Raw genomic sequence first — 26133 nt, 5'->3', positions numbered from 1 at the left:
ACTCTTGAACCAAGAAAACTTTATTGATAAAGGCAAGCAAAATACATATGACAAATGGAGAGCGGCAGTAGTAAAGTGACATCTGTGTGTCTCTTTATTCATTTGTTTTACATGTCTGAGGGAAATCTAAAAAATAAAGACTTTCAAATTGTATTTAAAAATATCAAGACACTGAAAATGCAAAGGGAGAGCACAAGCTTGAGTAATAAACTACATTTAAAAGGAAAACACTAGAACAACAAGAAATACACTTGAAGAACCTTTGATGTTCAGCGTGCTGCTTTAGATTTCAATACTTCCTGAAAAAGATGCACATATAAAGCCATAAATCTAACAAATATTTATGCAAAAACAGTTGGTGAGAAATGACATCATCAGTTAGGTACCTGATTTGTGAATATGTGCTTGATCTTGTCCAGCTCTTCTGGATCTGATGTCATAAACCAGAACAATGACAGTAGCCACGCCCACCAGAGCAGAGAGGACCAATCGGATCACAGCTTCAGTAGGACCACAACAGTGGACAGAGTCTGAGGAATAAAAACATCAAACTGAGATCAGATCAGTCAATAAACGCTTATATCAGCACTGACTTCAACATATATCATCAGTGCTGTGGTACCTGCACATGTGTGACAGAGTGTGTTGATGTCCAGATGTGTGGTCTGGTTGCTGATGGGATTGTTCAGCACACAGCTGTAGGTGTTTTTATCCTGATATTCCACCTCCAGAGGTAGAGAAAGACTGATGCTGAGATCACACACACTGATGCTGGACAATACACTGATTCCTGCGTACCAGGAGAGAGTCACATCACGCACATTCAAAACTGAACACACCAGTGAACAATTTGATGACGATGATGAAGAACATTGTGAAGAGTTACTGATGATGACAGGAACAGGCAGACGAGCTGGGAAACATGAGAGAATAAGGAGAAATATGAACAAATAAAAAGTTCTGTTATGAGACTCTAGATGGCGCAGGCTGATTGGTCCTTAACTCAATCTGTTTGTAATCACATGATTCTCTATAGGGCACAGATGATTGGTTCCTGCTGTATCTGCTCAATCTTCAAATATTTGGTCATCATTTGCATTAGCAGTGCAGCGCGCTTTCAGAAACCCTCCACCCTCCACCCTCCCCAGCTCCACCTTTCTAGATCTAATAATATAAGATCAGAAATATAATCAACAATTTTATTTTCGGTTCACTGTGTTGAGTGAGTGTTTATACGGTCTGTCATCTCAAACTATAAAATAAGAAAACACTCAACAGTTGTGATATATGACTGGTGATGAGCCAGAGACGGATGCGCTCAGCACTTGTCATATCACAGTGTTTTCAACCACATAATGTTTATTTTAGGTTTCAGATATTTAAATACACATATGTTCAAGAAAAAACATTTAGCCGTTTTTTTTTCATTTAGTAGGTACAAGAAAAAACATACCGGTAGTTTGTAAAATACACTGATGTTGATGGAAGCGGCAATAATAATCATTTGAGTTTGACAACATGTTTTATTCACATTCTAATGTGAATAAAACTTGCGTGTGAAAAGGTTAATACATGAGAATATATTTGAAGGACAGCACAACCCAGACAGCAACACGTGGATTCCATATATACCAGAAGTGAGCCGGATCTGGGCCGACACTATGTTGCTGTCTGGGAAATGATTTCTACTCACCATAGACAGAAACATTGAATGTTTTTGATGATGAGGATAATGATTTGACTCTAGTTATATGAAGTTTATAGATTCCAGCATGACCAGTTGTGATGTTTGTGATGGTCAGAGATCCAGTTTTATTGTCCAGCTCGAGTCTGTCTCTGAATCTCCCATCAGTGAAAGCCAGTGTTTCTGTTTCAGTCTCCCACTGTATGGTATTTTCACGTAGGCCTATTTCAGTAAGACCAGGGTTTAAAGTGACTGAATCTCCCTCCGACACTGACACTGACTTCACCCTATCTGCATCACCAAACACACACACACATGGAGAACAAACAGGAACAGGGTTTGTCACAGATCAACTTTTAAATAAAGTTATTGTTTAAGAAAGTAAGTTTGACATTTCAAATGAATAATATTGCAAAACAACAAAATATGGATATTGTATGGAGTGATTAAAAAATAAAAAAGGTGAAACAAATATTTAACTCACAGTAGATAGTGAGAGAGAAAACTGTTTGGTGAATACCCATTTTTTGGTTCTGGGTATTTACTGTATAACGTCCAGCATGGTCATTTGTGATGTTTGTGATGGTCAGAGATCCAGTTTGATCATCCACCTTCAGTCTGTCTCTGAATCTCCCATCAGCAACATCATCATAAACAGTGATGTTGTCACTAATTACATTTTTTTCAGCTAGTAAATCTTTTCCAAAATGCCAATGAATTTGAACATACTTCATTTCATATCTACCAAAGCTTAGAGTGACAGAATCTCCCTCCATCTCTGACATTTGTGAAAATTCTGTACCACCAAACACACCTGAAGAACAGAGTTTGTCACAGATTAAAGCTTATAACTTGATTTTGGTTTGATGAAGCTTCACTAAAATACTTTAATTATTTGAATCTGAAGTGAATAATATTCTGCAGCAGTATAAACAGAAAACATGCTAAATGAAATGTGAAATACTTAAAGCTAAATAAAAAGAGACACTTTTACTTAGATAAGAGTAATGTCACACTTAAATGAATGCTGTGGAGTATTTTAGCTTCATATTTATTTCATATATCCCTAATAAATGAGTTAAGACCTGAATAAAAACTTTAAAAAATCAATAACTTATACTTGAGAATAACAGTCAATGTTAATCATCTCTGACTAATTTCACCAGTAATGTATTTCATAATACTAAAACAGAAGCAACTGAAGCCTTAAAAACACATTTCAAACTCACCATCCAGACACCACAAACAGAACAAAACTAATTTGAGAAACATTTTCTTCATCGGTTCACTGAAAACCCTACGATGGTGAGCCTTAAAATGTCTGTTAACACTCCGGCTGATCGGAAACACGACTGAACTGTGATATTTATCTGGTTTAATCGTCTCTCAATAGGTTTCAACTGCAGTTTCCTTTTTTTAGAGGAAGTTGTGAAAAGAAAGCTGTTGCTGATCATATATTTTTAAATGAATTCTGGCCCTGTATTAGTTGAGTGAAATGTTGTGTAACACGCCTCGCGGCTAGAACACAACCCCCCTCTCAACTACGAAATATGCAGATGAGCATGAAGTAGGTGCACCGCTCTAAGATTTGGACCAGCGATCAGAAGACTAGACGTGAACAACAACGGGAAAAAAATCAAGGACACACTTGAACTGCGTTGGAACAGGTAAGTATATTTCGAGGAATTGATAAATAAAATAAAGCAATATAATAATAATAATAGGATAAGACAGTAAAATTTCAGAGTCTTGTCACATAACTCAAAAGAGGAAAAACAATAACTAATAAGGAAGACAGCAAAAGTTTTGTTCTGGACAAGTGAAAGTGTGACTTCTTTACACCTTCATCTATGTAGAGTTAACTCCTATTTAGGTTCAAGCTAATACATTTGACTAATTCACTCCTTTTTTTCCTATCTATATAAGATAAAGCTAATTTGACCTATTTATATTATAATAATTTAGTTTTAGTAGAATAATTTAATTCTAACTACAGTTAAACCTAATTTTAGCTATGTTTAAATCTAATTCTAGCTACAACTTTTTTAACCCAATTACCCTTTAAATTCTCCTTTCAACTCTCGTCACCTTAGAAACAAAATAGGAAACAAATGAGAAAAACCAATACAATATTAAATCAGAATAAAAAAATGAAAATATAATAAAAATACAAAAGGACTTGAAACAATCAAAAAGAAATAACAGCAACGGGGAAAATTGAAATCATACTAAGTCCAATTTAGTGCTCAACCAACAGTGTCAGTTTATATCAGGTTACCGAATTTCAGCTTCAGTCTGATGCAGAAAAGAAACGTGTGCACAGTACTACCACTCAGCTCATTTCCTTGATCAAGACTCGGTCCTTATATGGGCATGGCTCGCCAGTTCCCGCTCACAATGGCTTCCTTTCTGATGTGCAACGGGGACAATACACGTGCGAAATCTTCGTCAAACTCGTTCAGCATCCAGGAATGTGCAACGTCCGTCTCAGCAAATGGACATGGAAAGAGGAAATATAGTAAAAGTGTCCAAAAAGAAAACAAGGGAAAGGGAGGGAAAGAAGAGAGAGAGAAAAAACCCCAACCAAGAGAGCTCAATTTCTCGATTATGAAGGTTTTCAAAGGCAAACTCCTACTTTAGGCCCGAATCCTCTGCAGCCTAACGTGCAATCTGTCACACGTTCACCACCGATGAAACTCAATCCTCACTTTAGTTTCAAAGTATCTCGAAAGTTATTTCTCCAATACAACTGATAGTTATTCTCGGTTCTAATTCAAATTTCTTCTCTCTTCAGATTCGCACCAGCCGCTCCTCAAAATCGCGCCATCTGCTCTCTCTCTCGCAAGGAGTGTTTCTCAATATGCGTTCTTGTCTGTACTTGTGTTCTTGTGGACTTGTGAAACGTCATCAGTCGCTGCCCAAGTACTGTCTCAATACACAAGTTTGCATTTTGGCAAGAACGGTTAAAAATCCCGGAAGTGTTCTTGACACGCCCATTTTACCGAGGATGCATCGGTTGGTAACTTGTGTGAACTTGACGGCAGAAATATCCCAGCATTCATTTCGGCATTCAAGGAAGAAGCGGGGAGCAGAAAGGCAGAACAACAGTAAGTCGTTTTTCTACAATTTCGTATGCTATTTGATCACTAAATACTGTGTAGATTTCAAATATTGCCATTTTTACGAAAATTAATGGCGAATCGAAAATATGCTCAAACATTTTCGGTAGTGAAGAATCTCCATAAGCGCACGCGGGTGTAGATAGCGAGCCAACCGGGCAGTCATGCTAAAAACCTGGCTGTTATCATCAATAATTCTTGTTATGTTTGGGTACTGATGACGGCGCTGTGTGGGGGTATAGCGCAATACCAGCAAGAACACATCGCCTCAAACTGTCAGCAGCGTTTTGTGTGCTCGTCACCTTGTAAGTTCATTCTTCCAAGAACAACTAGCAAGAGCGTTCTCCCCAAGAACACAAGTCCGTTCTTTGCATTCTTGGTTTTGAGAAACGGCCACTGTCTATGGTGTTTCATCATCTTACGTTTTGGCTCCACCCATTAAGGGGGGGGATCATTCTCTACTCATCAATTTAGAATAAAAATCTAAATGAATTTAAATTCATGCATTTTCTCATTTTTCCTCTTTCAAGATATTTAATAAAATAACTTTATATATTCATGTTAAGTGTTAGTGTCTTTTTTTTTCTTTTTTCTTACGTCAACAATGTCTCTTTAGTAACCTGGGTTACAGTTGCATGAGTGTTGGATTAGATGAAGGGCGTAGGTTTGGTTTTGAGATTGGTGGGGACATTCCCAGAAGCTGAGGAATCAGGAAATTAATAGGATAATATTAAGGTTTTTAGTCTATATTTACCTTAACAATACGTTAATGAATTCTGTAATGTTATGGTAACTATTAAAGACAAGAAGGGAGTTTACTGAACTTTACTCCGTTAGTGCAGTGCAATAGTGCAATACGGTCCTTGCTTTTTAAAGAAGCCAAACACATGTCTGCATCTGTCATTAAAGGGATAGTTAAGGGGATAGTTCACCCAAAAATGAAAATTCTGTCTCTCCCACTAGTTGTTTCAAACCCTTATGAATTTCCTCCTTCTGCTGAACCCAAAGGAAGATATTTTGAAGAATTTTGGTAACCAGACAGTTGATGGACCCCATTGACTTCCATAGTAAGAAAAAAAAAATACTATGGAAGTCAATGGGGCCCATCAACTGTCTAGTTACCAACATTGTTCAAAATAACTTCTTTTGTGGTCAGCAGAAGAAAGAAACTGGTTTGAAACAACTTAATGATGACAGAATTTTCATTTTTTAAGGAAACTATCCCGTTAACAGAAATTAACTTTTGGCATATTTGTTTCACATCATTACTGTCCAGTTTGTCCTGTTGGACATAACACACAGCAACTTGTGCCATTGTTCTGAGCCATGTGTTCAGTGTCCTAAGAGCAATGAAACTTATTTCAGCCTCAGCTGATGAGACGGGGATGACAAGGGTTTCAACTTGATCAAACAGACCTCTCATTTCAACAGACCAAGCAATTTTGTGTTTTCAAGTTTAATGTGGACTTTCCATAGTCGTGATGATTTATATACTGTACAAACTGTGTATTCTATCCCCCAACACTAACCCTATCACAGATAACTTTCTGCATTTTCTAAAAACGTCACTTAGTATGATTTATAAGCTTTATATTTTTCCACCAAAAAAAAATAAAAATAAATCCCCACAAGGATTTTGGAAATTGCCATCTTTGTGGGGACATTTTGTCTTTGTCCCTACAAAATATCTTGTCCTTGTGGGTATTTTCTTTCTTTTTCTTTTTTGGAAAACGGCTTATAAATCATAGCTACTAAGCGATGTTTCTACTAAGTTTCAGTGCTCTTTGCGCGCACACACACACACACACACACACACACACACACACACACACACACACACACACACACACACACACACACACACACACACACACACACACACACACACACTAACGATTATGTTTGCCACTTATCCCACGATTGTCATACATTATATTGTAAAAACTGAGCTGTCCCCGAATCATTATTTGACGCGATTTGTCCCGTATTTTTGTGCACAGAACTAGGCTACTCCCTACCGCATCTAGGTGTCCTTCTGAGGAGCTTTGCCGCTTCGCACAACCAAATGTAGCTACAGCCTTTCACAAGTTAGAAAGAAAAAACAAAGCCAATCAGTTTAGCGATGTGTGTTAAGCAGGCGAGACCTGTTCCAGGATTTGCGCATTTTTCTCAGAACGCTCTTGTAAGATATTTTAATCTAAATGAGATGTTTCCTGGTTAAATAAAATAAGAAATACACAAAACCCACAATACCCAACCAGGCAACAGTGGTTATATATAAATATATTTTAATTTTTGATCGAAATTATTGCTAGGGACAAATCAGTGTCACTGGATATTGGTAGGGACACGTCCCTATAGCGTCCCTACTAAATTCTACGTCCCTGGATTAGATCCATATTTGTGTTCTATTTTATGTTGTGAGCGTCAATCCTGTTTGACCTTTGACAGCACCTTATTTCAGGGTAAAGATGTTTTGTGTGGAGTGGAAGATTAAAATTATCATATCAGCAGGAGAGAAAACGAGAAACATTTCACTAATTACTGGCACACAGAGAGAGAAAAACATCCAGCAGAAGCTGTTTATCCACCCAACAGATCAAACCACATTTCTGTACAGATAAAACAATGAGGAAACCCATTGCAGCGTCCAATTAGGTTTGAGATCTCAGGCTTGTAATTGGACTTTGTTATCTTGGTGAATCTGAGCAAAATAACTCTTGAAGCACATAGTATGCGAGTTTACCTCTGTCTTTTCTACTGGAGAAACGGAGAAGCATAAAGGCCTGGGTCAATGTTTTCCTAAATTCATGCTTAGTTATGATGGTCATATTCTCATATTGTACCTGTAAAGGCAACAAAGGTTGGAAAACAATAAACTGAAAAGATTCAACATTTTAATGCACAGACATCTCCAATATGACAACAAAGTCCTGTAGGATGAACCATCGAGAGGAGAAACATTGTCACAACATGTTCACAGCATGTTCTATTCATAGAAAGGCAATTTTCTGCTTTAAACAGTAGAGATCGATAATGTGCCAAAATATCCAGCAGAGCATAGTGGAAAGAACTTAGTTCAGTTCGCCTACTACCCCCTAAAAGTATGTACTCTTTTTGTGAAGAAAAAGTAGATACTTTTGAGTGTGTAGCAGAAGAGTAGACAAGCTTTGGGACATACTATCACGTCATACAATTGCGTCTTTAATGGTTCTGTCGCATCCTGTCACGCAAACTGTGAGCACGGATCCACACTTCGAAAATCCACCGGGAATAGTAGACCATGCGGGGACTTCTAGCATAGCAACATACTATCCTTTTGGACACACTTATATTAATCTGTACTGTTTAGGATGAATAGTAGGCTATGGACATTGAGACGCAGGGGTATTCTGAAAGCTACTATTTATGAACCACCAAATTAAACTAATACAGAGTTAAAACAAACATAGGCACTAACAAAAATAGATTGTTAGATTATAACTATTTCTCTGTGACACCACAAAATTATCATCCCTTCTTTCACTCAAGAATGGGCCCATTAAAAAGAGTCAGGAACTTGGAGACAATTCTCCGTTCACAAAACTTATTCAGCTTTATTTTCTGCACGTTTGCTTTTATACATTGTCAAGGGGTGGAGTAGCAATCATCCAATGAGAAAATACATTACGTCATATAGAATGTAAGGCCCCATCCACACTACTGCGTTTTCGTTTAAAAACGGAGACCTTTTGCTACGTTTGCACCTCCCGTCCACACTAAAACGGGAAAAACGAAGACCCAAAACGGAGAAGTTTAGAAACGCTGAAGCTCCGTTTTTCGTTTTGAATCTCCGGAGGGCGTTTTAGTGTAGACGGGACAAAACGGAGGAGTTTAGAAACGATGACGTAGAAGGTCACGCTCGGCTCTATGATTGGGTGTCATCACCCATGACGTATCCTTCCCTGATTCGTCAGCCACCCATCACATGTCCCGTCACCGGAAGAAAACAAACAAAAACATCCTGGACTACGTAGCTGATGTTAGTGAGTGCAACATGGATAACGAATTACAAGCGTTACTGACTTTGATGTCTTTGTTAGCAGCTGTTGTGCAAGCAAATTCTGCATTTTACAATGCTATAACTGCCTACATGCGCCGGAGGCAAACTATTATTCGAGCGATCTATGACAATTCCCGTGTGCAGCGGCGGTATCAACCGTACATGGAGCGTCGGTTTTGGGTTAAGCCGGGAAGAACCAGCGCATGGTGGGATAATTTTAAAAATCAAGTTGTGGTCCCTGAGGAATGGTGCGAAAACTTGCATCTAAATATCTCTGTAAATATATCTATATACCTAACCTAGAGATATAGATAGATGAAAAAGACAGCACATACACAATGAATAAGTTTTTGTTGTCTTTATTAAAACAATATTTACTGTGCAAATCTTTATCCATTTCCTATTTACACCGGCACGCGCATGCACAGTGTTGGAGAATGGTCACGTGATCCGAGTTTTCAGTCGTTTTAATGTGGACGGAGATCAATTCTAATACGCAGCTAAAACGCTGGTGTGGACGGAGATCGTTTTCGTTTTAATTCTCCGTTTTTAAACGAAAACGCAGTAGTGTGGACGGGGCCTAAGACGAAGAGAAAAACAAGTTCCTTATAGGTGGACAAATCCAGATGTGTTATCTGAACTGGTTTCCAAGAACCAAAAAACAACCCACCCACACCCACCCCCACCCCACCCTCACACACCCAGTGATGTATGAAGGAACATGAACAACTCCTCCTCTCTCCTCAATTGTAACTCCCCATCTTTCCCTTATACAAGGTCAGCTAGTTTAAACAGACTGAAGAGAGAGCTCATAGAGAGAGGAAACATCCTGGCAGAGATTAAATGTGAACAAAGTTGTGAGGCAGGGCCCATATGAACTCTTACATCAGTTCCGGTAGATAAATACAGTTTTTCATCATCGTTTTTTAGGAACATTTTCATACACAGCATCCACCTTTGATTTCTGTAAGGAAACACAAACTCAATCAGGAACTTGGTGATAAATGACATCAATCCAACCGTTCATCACAATAAACAGTTAAATGATCAAACAGTTGAAGTTCTGCAGGTTTCTAGTCTCTGCTCTGAGAATGACTGTCTTTCACACTAAAGCAACAGCAGACACACTTGTGTCATCACGTCTACAAAGAAAGCAGCGTCTGCTAAAGCTGCATCTCAGCTCAGATAATTATGAACCGCAGAGACGCTGCAGATCGAGGACACACCTAAGCAGAGGTGACATGAGTACAAACTTTATTTTTTTCCTTTCCGGTGAAAATCGAATGGTATACAATGAGTGTGTGTTTTTTTTTTTATAATAACAAAGCAAATTGTTTACAGTTCAAACTGTTTACATGTATGATTTTAAACATGACGGTTTAAATTAGTATGGCACGGACACATCACAGGCTGGCTTTGGTGTAACTAAGGCATAAAAAAACATAAAACTGAATTCATGATATATGTAGGCTAAACAAAGGCAGAAAGCAGTCTAAACTAGAACTAAAAATGCGTCATGATGCAACAATGTGGGCGATCTAGTTCATTCAAATGATACGCTATGGTGTCAATTTGATGCCAAATACATTGCGATCACAGAATTAAAAGTAATGAATCAACTTTAGACGGAAATATTTTGCCTAAAAAAAAATAAAAATAAAAAAATCAGAATTGCAAGCAAAATAATGTTTTCTAGTTCTACAATAGTTTGTTTTTTGCTCTATCTGGCATTTTTTTTGACTGTACTTCTATTTTCTCTCTACTCGTTTTTGTAACAACCTAAAAAGAACCATCCCAGAACTTTCCCTGCAAGTTATTTTTAGGTTTTATTTTTATAACCATGTAAACCAATTGTGCAATGACCAATACAGAGATTATTCTAATGCTGAAATGTGTAATCTTTCATAAACATAATCTACATTTTGCAGAATAACATGTCTGAAATTACTTTAATACAGCTTTTAATAAAATGAAGAAATTAGTCAAAACGCATTATAATGATTGGATCAATCCAATTTCATATAGCTAAAAATATTAAGACAAGGCTTTTCAGCATGTGCTTTTCTTCCACAGAAAGAAAGACATGGTTTGTAGAACCGATTATTGCAGTCCATTTATCCGTCTTCCATGACACTATACTGCCCTATAGGCAAAAGACTTTAACTCACTATAGAGAACTGAGAAAAATGACTTTAGTTGATTTTTAGTTGTCCAGACAAATTAATTATAGGTAGGACAGTGGAAATCTGGCAATTGAGACAGCCTCCGTCGTGCCGCAATGATGCAATCGGCCTTCGAATGCGGCCTTTAAAGCCTGCAGCCTCTGAATTGGGACGCAGTAACGGACAGAGTGAATGTGGACAGCAGAACTCAGATCATAGCAAGACATGTCATGAGCTGATCCAGTATCTACTATGGCAGTGGTTCTCAACTCCAGTCTTGGGGGCCCACTGCTCTGCACATCTTATATGTATGCCTTTTTTAACACACCTGATTCAGATCCTCAGCTCACTGGGAGAGACTCCATGAACTGAACTGAGTGTGTCAGATAAGAGAGACATACAAAATGCGCAGAGCAGCGGGTCCTGAGGACTGGAGTTGAGAACCACTGTACTATGTGAATCAATTAGAAGCATCTTTTTTGTTGTTTACAAATAAATCCAACACAATTTGCTCAAAAAGTGCCAGGACAAATGTAAACTCGCCCCGTTGTTTCAGCGCAAGTTTTCTAAGCAGATTTACAAGTTGAAAAAATATTTTTCGTTGGCAGAGAAGAAGAAAAAAGACCTCCTCGCACCTGGAGGCACCACATGCTTACGTCTTATTGACCTCGCAGCAAACACAATAGATACGTGTTTTCAATTGATATAAGATTTAGCATGAGTTGTTTTAAAAATTAAAAATAAACACTAGGAAGAAAATTCAATAAATGTAAGTGGTGACTACGGCTGTGAGATCACATTCTGCCTAAAAAATGTTTATATGAACTAACCCTTTAATGTATAATAATTTATTTATGTTAATATACTACTGGGTTAAACTTTATTTTAAGGTGTAATTGTTACAGTGTAATTGTATATTTAAGCACTGAGTAATATTAATTACAGGGTAAGTTTAGGATTAGTATTTAGTTGAGGGTTAGTTGCATGTAATTATGCATAATTTACTGTTATTACTATGGTAAGTGCATGTAACATATGTAACAAGGACACTGTAAAATAAAGTGTTACCTATTACTCTTTTTTGAAAAAATATATATATACAAATTTTAAATGCATTTTATGTGTTAATATTTTTTGGGGTGAGTCCTAATTAAACTGCTAATTACTTCCTATCAATAGTTAGTAAGGTAGTTGTTAAATTTAGGTATTGGGTAGGATTAAGGATTATTCATGTAGAATAAGGCATTAATATGTGCTTTATAAGTACTAATAAACAGCCAATATCCTAGTAATATGCATGCTAATAAGCAACTAGTTATCAGTGAGAATTGGACCCTATACTAAAGTGTTACCTTTTTTTTGTTTTGTGCTTATGATTTGAAATGAAAATAGCCCGGCACAATGGAAAAACTGCCCGTTAGCACTGACACAAAGGTGCAAAAAGTACATGCATATACAGATAGCGTAAAAACTACGCCTTGATCTGCTCACAGTTCACACTGATCATCTGCAAACTTCAGTCTGCAAACTTCAATCTGACTGCAACAGTCCATAACGATCTTACCTTTTGTCGTGTTGTTGGTTTACACAAAAACGAATCAGTTCTGTCTCGCTCCCGTGTCTGAACTGCATTAACGATAATAACAGGCTTGTTAAAATGACAAAGCTTGTTTAATGTGTGTGTGTGTGTGTGTGTGTGGTACCGGTCAAACGTTTGGAAACTTCAGGGGGGGGTTTTTTGTGCAGAAATACGTACAGGTATGTATACTTATATATTTATAAATTTTAAAATATTGTGTTACTTTTGCTCATTTTAATTAATTAAACTGAAATGAAAATATTTTTTTGAGTGTTCCAGAAATCGTTCTAATATTCCGGTTTGATACTCAGTTATTACCAATGTTGGAAACAGTTGTGCTGCTTAATATTTCTATGGAACCTGTGATACTTTTTTCAGGATTCATTGATGAATAAAAAGTTAAAAAGAACATTTTATTCAAAATAGAAATCTTGTCTAACAATATAAATCTTTATATCAATTTATCCTTTCGAATAAAAGTATTAATTTCTTTCAAAAAAGAAAGAATTACTGAAAAATGACTGACCCCAAACGTTTGAACAGTAGTTTATATCGTTACAAAATATTTCTATTTCAAATAAAATGCAGTTCTATTTTTGCTGTTCTAATGCACACATTATCACAGGTTATGAAACAATATTAAGCAGCACGACTGTTTCCAGTAATGATGCTGAATAATCAGCTTTGCTAAAATAGAAAATCATTATTTTAAATTGTAATATTTCACAATATTTTTTTTTCGTACGATTATCAAATAAATGCAGGCTTAATGCGCATATGAGACTTCTTCCAAAAACATTAAAAATATGAATGGTTTGACCGGTACTATATGCTATGTGTGTGTACATATATATGTTTCAAAAGCATTAATTATAGTTAATATTTGTAGGTACTGAATTCCTGACCTGTTTTTCTACATTTCCTGCAGATGCAGCACATCACGACTACAGCAACAGTCATCAGAGATCCAGCAGCAGAAATCAGGACGATGTAAAACAAGGGCAGGTCCTGATCTATAATGGACAAAATTAATCTGTCAGTCTGATTGCAAACAAAACTGTGAGATAATGGTGGAGTAATTTTTGTGTCAAAATGATCAGTTCAGTAAATAATCACTAATAATTACCATTATCGTACCTGAATGTGTGTGACAGAGTGTGTTGATGTCCAGATGTGTGGTCTGGTTGCTGATGGGATTGTTCAGCACACAGCTGTAGGTGTTTTTATCCTGATATTCCACCTCCAGAGGTAGAGAGAGACTGATGCTGAGATCACACACACTGATGCTGGACAATACACTCATTCCTACGTACCAGGAGAGAGTCGCATCACACACATTCAACACTGATGAACACACCAGTGAACAATTCTGGTGTGATGAAAGATTTTGAGAATAATCTCTGGTAATGTAAGGAGTGGGCAGACGAGCTGCAAAAACATGAGAGAATAAATTAGAAATAAGGGTAAATCTACACAACAATCTTATATTCGGTGTGTTGACAGTCAGTGAGTGTTTCTGATATCTCAAACTATAAAATGATAAATCACCTCAGTATGTAAATCGTTAAAGGAATTTTAGAGATTCGGTACAAGTTAAGCTCACCATTTAGTAATTAGCATAATTCATATTGATTACCGGAACAAATATTACCACTTGCATTGGAAGTGAAGGAAGCCGTGATGTAAAGATTGAAATACTCAGTAATAATAATAAAAATAATATGAGTGTTAAAATTTTTTGTGTGAAACATCTCTTTTTCTATTTGTGGCGAGCAGGACGAGGGAGAGAGCGGCACAAGAGACCGGTGCGTCTCACAGGTCTCGCTCATCATTAATCACTCCACCGGCCTCGCGCCACTCTCTCACGGCCCTCTGCCTCCATATTTGAAAGACAGAGCAAATTATCTTTTTACGCACCATAGATGGAAACATTAAATGTTTTTGTTGATCGTTTCGCTCCACTTATCAGTAGTTTATAAACTCCAGCATGTTCAGTTGTGGTGTTTGTGATGGTCAGAGATCCAGTTTGATCGTCCAGCTTCAGTCTGTCTCTGAATCTCCCGTCAGGGAATATATGTTTCTCTCTCTTGATCTGAGCTATGAGTGAGTTTTCAGCTCCATATTTCCACAGTATGTCTTCATCTTCATGTATTTCAGTAACATCAGTGTTTAGAGAGACAGAATCTCCCTCCATCACTGACACTGAAACACCAAACACACCTGCGGAAGGAACAGGAATAAGTTATGGCTCTTGTTGGTTTACAAAGCCTGAAATCAGTTCTAGTTTGTAATTCAATGTGAACTGACATCCCAAACAAAAGAAAAAGGAATTTTACAGATGGTTGTGAGAACTAATAATTTGAACTTTACAATGATATCTGCTTAAAACAAAATAAATATGTGAATTTACATGACCAGGTCATTTAAATCTGCTGGGAACTTTAGAAAACCGTGTCACTGAAAGACATGAACTCAGAGTATAGCCTATCCCAACATAATATCTCCGCTCGATTTGATTTATCTGGGAAGAACAGCAAATGAAAATCCTCGGACTAATTTGAACAGTAGAGGCTGAAATCTGATATTTCGCTAAAACGGGAATAAAATTAAATCGTACAAATGATTTTATAACTCACCAGTCAAACGCCACCAGCACAAACAGAACAAAACAAGCGTGCAAACCATTTTCTACATTTGTTCAGTGAAATCGAATAAGACTATCCGCCAAACACACTCGATCTGTTCATCTGGTGTGTGAATCCTCCCACGACAGAGTTTGACCCTCCTAGTGGATCAAAAGCACACACTCTTTACGCATGATACATAGTTAGGTATAAATTTGATCTTCGGTTCTTATTCAGACTTTGATTGTTTTTAATAGTGGAAAACATTTTTTGGTTTTATCATTTCACATATATCAAACATAAAATAATAAAAGTAGTTTTCAGGCTGTTAAATTTGTACAAGAAGAAGGGTATATTGCATGAATTTTAGATTAGTCGAGCTAAATTTCATAATCATGCTTGTGGGTGTTTAAATGGTTTTATAATAGTAATTCACATGTTGCAAACAGTAGCCTAAAAACATCTGCCATCTCACACTGCCAGTCGTACCGAGGTGTGTGTGACACTCGCAGTTAAACTGAGTCAGACTGAAACTGCTGCGGTCACTTTTCTTCAGAAATGTGCTTTGATCTGTTGGTGGACAAACATCTTGTATGAGGCCATTTGTTTAATCTTTGTTCAGTTTGTAGGTGAATAGTTTCTTCCTGTCCTGCTGTTATGAACCTCACAGTTGATTCCCTCACAAAACAGCTTTACAGTAAAAAAAAAAAAAAAGACTCAAAAAACAGTCAAATCAGAGTCAGAGGTCAACCCGTATTCTTACCCATCATGAATCACTGATAAACTACACAGATTGACGGCTGATCATCTCTCAACACTAAATATATATCATACCAGTGAACAAAATGCTGCTATGAACAGGAATATAACCATTTACTCTTTAATCTACTACAGAAACATTGAAACCCGATGAGAAACTGTTTGACAGAGGAAGAAAAACGTGGGAAAAAATGCAAAGGATTGTATCAAACGTGATTTCCCAGAAAGTTTAAAATTCAGTGTTACTGAATTAAAAGATCATTTTCAGAATAGCAATAACTGTAGTGGCTTTCCTATATAAGCCACAGTGAGGTGGCAAGATCGCTCATAGTTTGGAAAAAAACAATATCCACAGCAAGATCAGTTTCAAAATGAGTTTAAAAGCAGTGGATCTATAAGAACCATATGTATGAACCACCTGTCCCCTTCACACAACCCAAAAGAAGTTTTCAAATATCATGTGATATGAACAGGTGACCTACACCAACACCACTGGTGCACACCACCATCTACTGGTTGAACAATCACCACATTTGGCTCCTTCAATAACTCTGAAAACACAAGGAAACATTAGCCTATAATTTAGCATTTACTTTTTAACATAATTTATTCTGACCAAAATAATATTAGTCTGTTTTAAAGACCTGGAGTTAATGGTATTTTTAAAAATGATTATTAAATTGGATTAAATTGTTAAGGCTAAACAGAACGTGTGTAATAGTTTGAGACAGAAGACTGTGAGGAGTTATGGAGAATAGCAAGCTTTGGTAATTAAATCAAAATGACTGCATTTGGTCGTCACACGCTGATGACATCGGAGGCTTGTGATTGGTTGATTAAATGTTGCTCCAGGGTCAACAAAGGATATCGACACATCTTACTTGGCAAAATCACGGTGACCAATTTGGTCTGGAAGGCCTTAGCTCAATTAGGACATTAAGTAGCTTTTTAAAATGTGCCTTAGAAAAAAAAAACATTACAGGTGTGTATCTTGAGACAAAACAATGACTCAATAGACTAATTTTAAGACAAATTTATCAGTGCAAGTTGCTTTCAGTTAAACCAGCTCAAACATGCATTTTAGTCTTATAGGCTTAAGCCTTGTCTGTGAAACCAGGGGTTTGTTTAAAAAAATTGATGCAATGTAGTATGTTTTATGTTTAATTCTTGGGATAATTCACCCAAAAATCTTAATTCAGAGCCTAAAGTGATTTACTCACTGTCACTCCAAACCTATAAGACTTTTGTGCATTTTCGGATCACAAATGAAGATATTTTAGTCTATCTTAGTCTATTTTAAATGTTAAAAGTGTGAGAGAGAAAAAACTCACTGGTTCTTATGCATCAAGCCTACGGATTCAATTTACCATATTTGATGAGCTCTATATATTTGCATTTATCAAAGTTTGTATATGAATAAAGTTTAAATTAAATCTGTGATTGAGCCATGAAACTTTTAAACTGCTTAAACCAGATGGAACCGATCTATTCATAACCTATAGACTACTTTTTTAAGCTTGAAAATGTTCATTAGATAAAAAATAAAAAAAATAGAGAGAAATAAAACATCTTTAGTCATGTTTCAAAGATGAACAAAGGTCTTATGGGTTTGGTACAACATGAGGGAATACCCGCTGGAAGTAGGGGAGCTGAGGGTACATAAAATGAATGTTATTAAATCATCTATTAATTAAACTTCGTTTGGAACATGAAACCCCCCTGGCCCCTAGAAAGATCACTTTTGGGACCTGGTATTTATCAAAACCTGGCCAGCACGTGAGTCACGTGGCGTTTTGGACTAAACTGTATAGGCTATATATAGAGAGAGAGTTTCGGTTTCGTATCGAATTAAAACGTTTTCGTAACCGCGTTAGGTTAGGGCCGGTTAGGACACGTTGTAAAGCTCCTCTATAGTGTTCAAAAGTTTACTATCCTGATGTTCCTAACGCGTTAGTAGGCTACTGTTGTTCTCTGGCTATGCCGTATGAGGTATGACTCTTTTCTGACCACAAAAGGGTTATCGCCCCCCAGCGGCGAGCATTTGAACAAGTATCTAGACACCAGCGTGTGTCGTTGCGAACGGCTGCCTCGAAACGGTGAACCATTTTGCAAAGCGATTGGTCAAAATAACAAAACGAGATTTTTTTTATTATTATTTAATATCCTGCACGCGTTCGTCAATATAATTGCAGTGAACAATTACCAGTGAAAACTGGCAGTGAAAAGAGCTTTAAAAACGTATCACACAAAAGTGCCGACTGATCGTAGGCCTATACCTCAAATAATGCCAACAATGGTCTTTGTTTCTTTAATATGGTTAGTGCTAAATGTTGAAAACGGTTTAAAGGTCTTTGCAAATTGATTATTCGTAAAACATCAGAATCGGTATATGGCCACAAAGGGGTAAATGATTCATATATTTTTTTTGGTAAAACTGAATATTTCTCAGGGTGAGTTATTTTTAAGACAGTGGGGAAACTTAATTATGCCACTAGATGGCGACAAGTGAGTGTCTTTTGAGTGTATTTTTGACCAGTGCAAGTGAGTGACTTTTGAGTGTATTTTTGACCAGTGCAAGTGAGTGACTTTTTGTTTTGTTGCCTTTTTGACATTTAATACCAAGGATGCATTTTTTTGATCAAAAATACTGTGAAACCGTAATATTGTAAAAAGTTGTTACAACTTAAAATAACTTATTTTTTCCTGTTTTAAAATACTTTAAAACGTAATTTATTCCTGTGATGGCAAAACTAACTTGGAAAACAATAACACCACTAGATGGCGACAAGTGAGTGTCTTTTGGGTGTTATTTACTACATAGCCTATATATATATATATATATATATATATATATTGAATGCTTATAAACAATTTCTGAAGCTATAGCTCCTTTTCTCAATACTCAAAACATCACACACACTAATGCAAAAGCAAACACTTCTAAAAAATTGTGTTTTTGCATAGTAACTCTACACACAAACCACCAAACTACACATGGATATGACAAATCAAATGTAAAACAGTAATATCTTGTGTCTTTTGCTTGTTCAGTGTGCAGTGGAGCACACAGGAGTGTGTCACGTCACTCACACGTACATGTGTGTGCACAAATACATTGTATACACAGTATGTATGCACAATTGATTATCTTAACAGTTATTATGAACCGAATCAACACAGAGCACACTTGAGCTGTATAATGACACTGTTGGCTTGTTAGAGCTGCTTTACAGCTAAATTTGAAGCTTTAAACAATTTGAAACAAATTTGAAACAATTTGAAACAAATTTGAAACAATTTGAAACAATTTGAAACAATTTGTATTGTATCTCTCAGGTTACCCTGACTATACATTGCACCGGGCCCACTACTTTTTCAAATAAGTTTAGACAGGGTTTGGTGGTCATTTTTAGTCATATTCCACATAACATGTACCTTCTCCCCTTTGATTTAACCATCATCATTGGCATCACTCTGATGGATTTATTAACAAAACCCATGGCCACATTAAGCTTTGCAGAAAAAAATCTGCTGTTAACAACAGAAGTATGAACTGACGTGATATCTATGGACTTTTAAGTTAACCTAGCTAGTTATTTTTAGTGTCGGCGTTTTATTCAATTTTAATATCCGAATGTAATCTGGACATCAGTTTTGCTCATCTTCGGTAGCTCCTTTAAAGGCATCTTCAAAGTAACAGAAAAACATACAAAAGACCTGACCCGGAAGCGCTGCAACCTATTTGACCCGAATACGGAAGTATGTTGCACAACCCCCGTTGATCCTGACGTCAGATCAACTCTTTCTAGTGGCTGTTCTGAGTTTGGTGATTCTTAGACATTTCACAGTGTTTTCACTGCCACAGTTGTTCTGAAAAGAGTTTCCTGGTCTCTGAGCCTATTGTGCCAGAAACGCGGATATCAAATGTGATCTGACTGATCAAATTTGAGCAGTAGACCATGTGTGAAAGAAGCCTGTCAGGACCCAGAGGGATGTGGTTTAGTGGTTGCAAGTTGATAAACCACTTATTCTACTCACTTATAACAAATGTGACTGTAAATGTGATAGTATAATCTGAGCTGTAGACTCTATGCGATAGAAGCCTGTCTCTACTAGCTCTGATAGGATAGGACGTCTCGGTGGGACCATGGGTGGGAGGCAGAGAGGAGCTCTTTGTCTCCTGTTAAACGCCCTCCCCCGTAGACGGGCAAAGTCCTGCGCATTCTGCGGGGGAGGGCGCGTAACACCAGACAAAGAGCGTCTCTGCGTCACACCGAGATGTCCTATCCCAGCACGTAGAGACAGTCTTTCTTTGCATATGGTCTAGAGATCACAGATTATACTACGGTAAACCAAAACAAAACTGCTGATTTGAAAATATCATGGTTTTTATAGGTTTAAGGGTTCATATCACCATGATTTACAGTCACATTTGACATAAGTGAGTAGATAAAGTGGTTTGTCCACTTACCAACACTGAGGCACATTCCTGGAGGTCCTGGCTATAAATAGCTCTCCTCGATTCTCCTAGTTCGTGCTTGCTTCGGCAGCACATATACTAAAATTGGAACGATACAGAGAAGATTAGCATGGCCCCTGCGCAAGGATGACACGCAAATTCGTGAAGCGTTCCTCATTTTTATTAATTATTAGTTATTAATTATGAAATAACTGTAAATATTAATATTGCACACAGTTTCAAGTGAAAAAAACAGTGTTTAAGCCTGCAATACGCAGCCTTCACACTAGAGCGCAGCATCGCACTGCAGTCTGGCGCTAGAGCGGCTCACTGGAATTTACTGAATTTACACTTATAACATTTAGTTTCCAATCAAAAAAGTATTTGTAATGATTGCATTTACCATCCTAATGTTTCCTCAGTATCTTAATCTGACAGTATTCGCAACGTTAATGATCATTCCGATTCTTCGTTCCCTTTTACTCAAACTAGCAGATATCGACACGAATTTATCAAATATGTTTATATAGACTGAACGCTAATGTATAAAGTAATTGAAATTCACTTACCATGTGTTGTTTTCGCTGTCTTGGTTGACAAATGTGCGTCGTTCTTCTTGGCTTGTTTTTCTTAAACACAGAGAGAAAACGAGAATTATATACAAAGTGTATTTTAATTTTCACTCACCACAAACACAAACTTGTCAAAAAATGTCTCTACATAGGCTAAATGAATTCCAAGCTTCGTAATTGAGAGGAATTGCAGGACAAACGCTTTTCGCTGCATTCAGGACTGTTACAGCTTTCTCCTTCCGAGCATCATGATTCATCTGACAGATCAAACTAAAGAAACATCATAAAAGTCGATGTTCAAAACTAAATTATGCTAGAGTTGAGACTGAAGAGCCCGATCTCATGAAAGTGCGTATCTATACAACGCATGTTATTTCTCGTGCCATTTATACGCCAAAAAGAGGTTTTGCGTGCATATGCTACGCAGTTTTCGCGTGCATATGATAGGCTACGCACTTTATGGCGTGTAATAGCCTACGCACGCACTCCCCACCCTAATCCTACCCAAGGGGTTTTCAGTGCGTAGCATATGCACGCTAAAACCATTTTTGGCTTATAATTGGCACGAGAAATAATATTCGTGGTATAGATACGCACTTTCATGAGATTGTGTTGGTCTGAAAGGTTGTCTAACTTGTTGTGTAGGCTATCGCTGAACTAAACTGAAGTGGGCTAGTTATAGATGTAGGCTATGACTGGATATCATATTTGTCAATCATTGTAGGCTATTTCTCTAAACGTCAGTTTAAACATCCAAGACTATTTTCTGCAATTGTTAGAGTATTAAGTGAAAAGGATAAAAACAGTTTAATATTTGAGACTTCGTTATAAAAACAAATTATTTTCTAAAAAAATGTACCGACTGAATGGTGGATAGGCAGGTAAAGCTAATCTACGGGGTTGGAGAGGAGAAAAAAAACTTCCCCTTTAAACCCTGCGCATACACTTCTTTACTCCAAAATGAAGGAAAGCAAAGAACACACAAAACAAACTAATAGTCACGATGGAACCCAACAGAGAATAAGGTTTCAGATAACACCTGTCTTTGCCAAAATGCCAGGAAAACCAGCACTGTTTATTCTTTTTTTTTTAAGATCAAATCAATGTCAATATAACCAGCAAGATAAGTAGTTAGGGTAAACCCCCACAAACAGCCATATACCTAGCTGTCTAGCTGTCTAGCTGTCTCTAGCTGTCTGGCGGACATCTCGGCATGGATGAAGGAACATCACCTGCAGCTCAATCTGGCAAAGACTGAGCTTCTCGTTCTCCCTGCCAATCCGTCTCTACAGCACGACTTCACTATCCAGCTAGACTCATCCTCAATCACCCCATCAAGGTCAGTCAGAAATCTTGGAGTAATCTTTGATGACCAGCTAACCTTCACAGACCACATTTCAAAGACAGCTCGATCATGCAGGTTTGCAATGCACAACATCAGGAAGATCAGGCCTTTCCTAACTGAGCATGCAACACAACTTCTTGTCCAGGCCCTGGTTATTTCTAGGCTTGATTACTGCAATGCTCTTCTAGCTGGTCTTCCATCATGTGCAACTAAACCCTTACAAATGATCCAGAATGCTGCTGCTCGTCTTGTCTTCAACGAGCCCAAAAGGGCCCACGTCACTCCGCTGTTCATCTCCCTGCATTGGCTACCACTCGCTGCTCGAATCAAGTTCAAGGCGCTGACACTTGCTTACAGATTATCCACCGGCTCAGCTCCCTCCTACTTTCACTCGCTCCTACGGGTCTACATTCCTACCAGAAGCCTACGATCGGCCAAGGAGCGACGGCTCGTGGTGCCTTCACAGCGAGGCACAAAATCACTGTCCAGAACATTCTCATTCACGGTTCCATGCTGGTGGAATGACCTACCCACCCTCGTCCGGAATGCAGAATCCCTGACAGCATTCAAAAGACAACTGAAAACTCATCTCCTCCGTGAGCACTTAACATAGAAGAAAAAAAAAGAAAAAAAAAGAAAAAAAAAACTTTTTCTTGAAATCTTCACTTGTCTGGTTTATGCTACTCTGAGCAATGTTTGAACTTTGTATTCTGAGCACTTCTTGCGTTGTTTTTGCCTCTCCATGATGACTCGCTTGGTTTAATCCTCAAATGTAAGTCGCTTTGGATAAAAGCGTCTGCTAAATGACTAAATGTAAATGTGTAAATGTAGCTAATATTGCCAATATGAATAATTGATGTAAGGGAGTGAGTGAGGTTGCAATTGGCATTGCACTTGAAATTGACATTTCAAACATTCTACAAACAAACCTGTGTGTGTGTGTGTGTGTGTGTGTGTGTGTGTGTGTGTGTGTGTGTGAGTAAGTGAGTGAGAGGGGCGAACTGGAGAGAGCTAGGTGGCATTTAGCTCTAAGCAAATCCATATGGAGTGTGTGTGTGTGTGTGTGTGTGTGTGTGTGTGTGTGTGTGTGTGTGTGTGTGTGTGTGTGTGTGTGTGTGTGTGTGTGTGAGTGAGAATGAGACGGTGTGTGTGTGTGTGTGTGTGTGTGTGTGTGTGTGTGTGTGAGAAAGAGAGAGTCTGAGAGTGAGAGAGAGAGAGAGAGAGTAAGTGAGTGAGTGAGAGTCTTTGAGAGAGAGAAAAGAGAGATTGTTCTCCACATCACACGCCTCCGACACAGAGAGAGTCCTACTTGTTGACTTCTTCTCACAGTAGCCGTAAAAAAGTTTGTCATCTTTGCTTAGGGGGTGTGTCTGTAGGGACAGATGAACTGGACATTTTAACTACTACTTCAACGTTTCAACGTATTTCTTAAGAATATGAATAAAATGTACCATGCTTTTGAAGCGTTCATGATGATAAGGGGCTTTTTCTTTTCTTTTTCTTTTTTTTGAGGATGGTTGGGAGCCCCCTACTATGACCGCTGGTAGGGGGCCCCAAGCAGCCGCCCACCTATGCCTGTATGTTAAGACCGCCACTGTGTGTTTGGACCAAATACTTTCATTTTGTAACCATGTACATCATTTGTACTGCCTCTTCAAAAAGGGCAATAAGAAAGACAACAGGGAAGGAAAGAGAATGAGATGCCATGTATATAAAGCACTGAAAGACTTAATAAAACATTCTTGACATTATCATATGAAAAAAGAATGCAACCAATGTTTTAGAAGTAAAGCTATATCACCGCCTGAGACTTTCTCCTGTCAGTCTCGCATTAGCGTCTCACTGGCTCACAGTAGATTTCACACCTTCAACTTGGGTTGAAAGAAGTAACAGGAAGAGATGGTCTGCTTCCAAGCAAAGAAAATGTTGCAAGTATTCCCAATGATCGCATTTACCATCCGATGTTTCTTTAGCCGATGTAAGCACCTTTAAAGATAACTCTGAATCTTCTTTAGCACTGAAAGACTAATAAAACATTCTTTACATTATCATACTTCTAAGATATTTAAAAAAGAATGAACCAAGAACCAAGGTTTTAGAAGAAAGGCCGTAACCATGTCTTGAACATTGGGGGGACAGTAACAATTCAAAATTCATTAAAAATCTACATCATGTGCATATAAATGTTGTGGCGAAAATTCATTATCAAACCATCATCACTGCGTAAGAGACATTCTGAAACAAACTGTCTTTTAAAAGGTATTTATTCTTGCAAGAAGGACCCAGTCACCACACAGAAGTTACGCTGTGTGAGTGAGACACTGACAGGAAGAGGCTTTTTACTATTCTCAAGGTCTTTACTCAGCGGGTTTCTTTTCCCCCGTGCACCTTCTATTCATCAATAGTTAACACTTAAGACCACCAAAGGTAAATACTAGGGTAAATACTAGGCAAGGCAAGGCAAGGCAAGTTTATTTATATAGCACATTTCAGTGGTAATTCAAAGTGCTGTATATAGAAGAAATTAAAATAATCAAAAGAAATCAGAATAATTAAAACAGGGTCAAAGGTCCCTTCCCAGCTGTTCCCAAAGTGTCTTACTCCTGTATTTCCATAGGCATACATACAAACATACATATATCCTGTTCACATGACGTGCAGCATGCCAGTGATTAGATGACGTGCAGCATGACAGTGATAGGGCAGATGGTCTAGTGCTACAAGGTGGATGTTAAGAGATGCAGCAGGGCCAAGGGAAGTAGACATGTGAAGGTGTTTAATCAAATCTACATTACCACTACGTTAGTGAGGATGGCACATCTACCTCCGACAAAGACGGCTACATTACCTGCCAAACCTACCTTTGTCCTTCAAGCATCAGCTGTAGCGACCAGTAAATGAAACCATTACAGTTAATACAAAAATACTCACAGAAGAATATATATTGAAGGCAAATGTTACAGTGTGACACGTCCAGTGTGGTGCCAGTTACCCGTTTCTAAGTCAGTGGCCATCTGGACCAGTTCCTTGTCCGTCACCTCTGTGGTGGGGGGCGGCGGCGGAACCGAGGGGCGCTGGTCTCTGACGGATGTAGATTGGGTTGGGCAATGGTTAGTTAATCCTGTACACTGAACCTCTGTTGTGTTAAAGAGAAAGAAAGAGATCTACCTGGAACTGCAGGCCGTGCTGGTGTGGTCATCAGCTTCCTGACCTTGGCCTGCAGCTCACCTGGGGCCATTGGACGCCTTCCCAGTTGGGCCGAGAACATGGGAGCGATCGGCTTGCGAGGCGGCAGCGTGGTGGAGGCAGCGGCCTTGCTGGGGCCACTGCTGGTGGTGGTGGTGCTGCTGCTGCTGCTGGTGGGAGGTGGGGGGGTAGTAGTCGCCTCTGCCGACCGCTCCATGTCTCGATCCAGGATGTACTTCCTGGCGGCGTCCATCGAGGTCCCAGGCTGCGGTGTCTTCCGCCGTAGCCACTTGACAAAGCTGCAAGACAATGATCAAAGATTAACACGCATATCAACAAGTCACAGCACCCTGTCAACAGTCCACTGCCCTTCACCACAACAGGACTTACGTCTGGTGCTTCTTCTCCTTAGAGTCGTACAGGTCCTTCAGGGTGGCCTCCTTGTAGTCCCCAAAGCCAACAAGCGCCTCGCCCTCACACCCGGGCTGAGTGGCGCGAGCCCGGGCCTCCTCGTGCACCCGGTGGTACCGCAGCTGCTCTGCAAAAGCAGGGTGGGCGCACGAGTACCGGGCGAGTGCGTCCTTGTTGGCCATAAGGGGGCT

At 38.4% G+C, this 26133-nt stretch overlaps 1 protein-coding gene, 1 long non-coding RNA gene and 1 other non-coding gene across 3 annotated transcripts; 1 reads left to right on the top strand and 2 right to left on the bottom strand.

The window, feature by feature from the left end:
* LOC143734788 (uncharacterized) lies at window positions 1-26133 on the bottom strand. Its single transcript, XM_077225238.1, has 13 exons — window positions 25922-26133; window positions 25574-25830; window positions 20998-21057; window positions 14504-14806; window positions 13724-14014; window positions 13492-13599; window positions 12572-12633; window positions 7550-7649; window positions 2169-2498; window positions 1694-1975; window positions 623-913; window positions 387-530; window positions 1-299 (listed from the first exon to the last, which is right to left on the bottom strand). Exons 1-13 carry the CDS (start codon window positions 26122-26124, stop codon window positions 283-285), a joined length of 2448 nt encoding a protein of 815 aa, XP_077081353.1. The 5' UTR covers window positions 26125-26133; the 3' UTR covers window positions 1-282.
* LOC143736392 (U6 spliceosomal RNA) lies at window positions 20504-20610 on the top strand. Its single transcript, XR_013203423.1, has one exon. It is a non-coding gene; the product is annotated as a U6 spliceosomal RNA (small nuclear RNA).
* On the bottom strand, window positions 23495-25396 carry LOC143735371 (uncharacterized). Its single transcript, XR_013203136.1, has 3 exons — window positions 25338-25396; window positions 23797-25226; window positions 23495-23715 (listed from the first exon to the last, which is right to left on the bottom strand). It is a non-coding gene; the product is annotated as an uncharacterized LOC143735371 (long non-coding RNA).

The sequence above is a fragment of the Siphateles boraxobius genome, unplaced genomic scaffold (assembly GCF_051911475.1).
Source record: "Siphateles boraxobius isolate OS27281-9 unplaced genomic scaffold, OSU_SipBor_1 13, whole genome shotgun sequence".
In the NCBI taxonomy this organism is placed as follows: Eukaryota; Metazoa; Chordata; class Actinopteri; order Cypriniformes; family Leuciscidae; genus Siphateles; species Siphateles boraxobius.
Note: the sequence above shows the minus strand (reverse complement) of the source record. Positions and strands in the feature narration are given on the sequence as shown.

Bases quoted from the DNA above. Each gene is read 5' to 3' on its own strand.
- LOC143734788 (XM_077225238.1), bottom strand. From the start codon at position 26,124: ATGGCCAACAAGGACGCACTCGCCCGGTACTCGTGCGCCCACCCTGCT. The intron at 2,499-7,549 runs GTAAACTCGCAT...TCTGTTCTTCAG, and splicing joins CTCCAGTAGAAAAGACAGAG to GTGTGTTTGGTGGTACAGAA. The intron at 531-622 runs GTACCACAGCAC...TTTATTCCTCAG, and splicing joins ACTCTGTCACACATGTGCAG to ACTCTGTCCACTGTTGTGGT.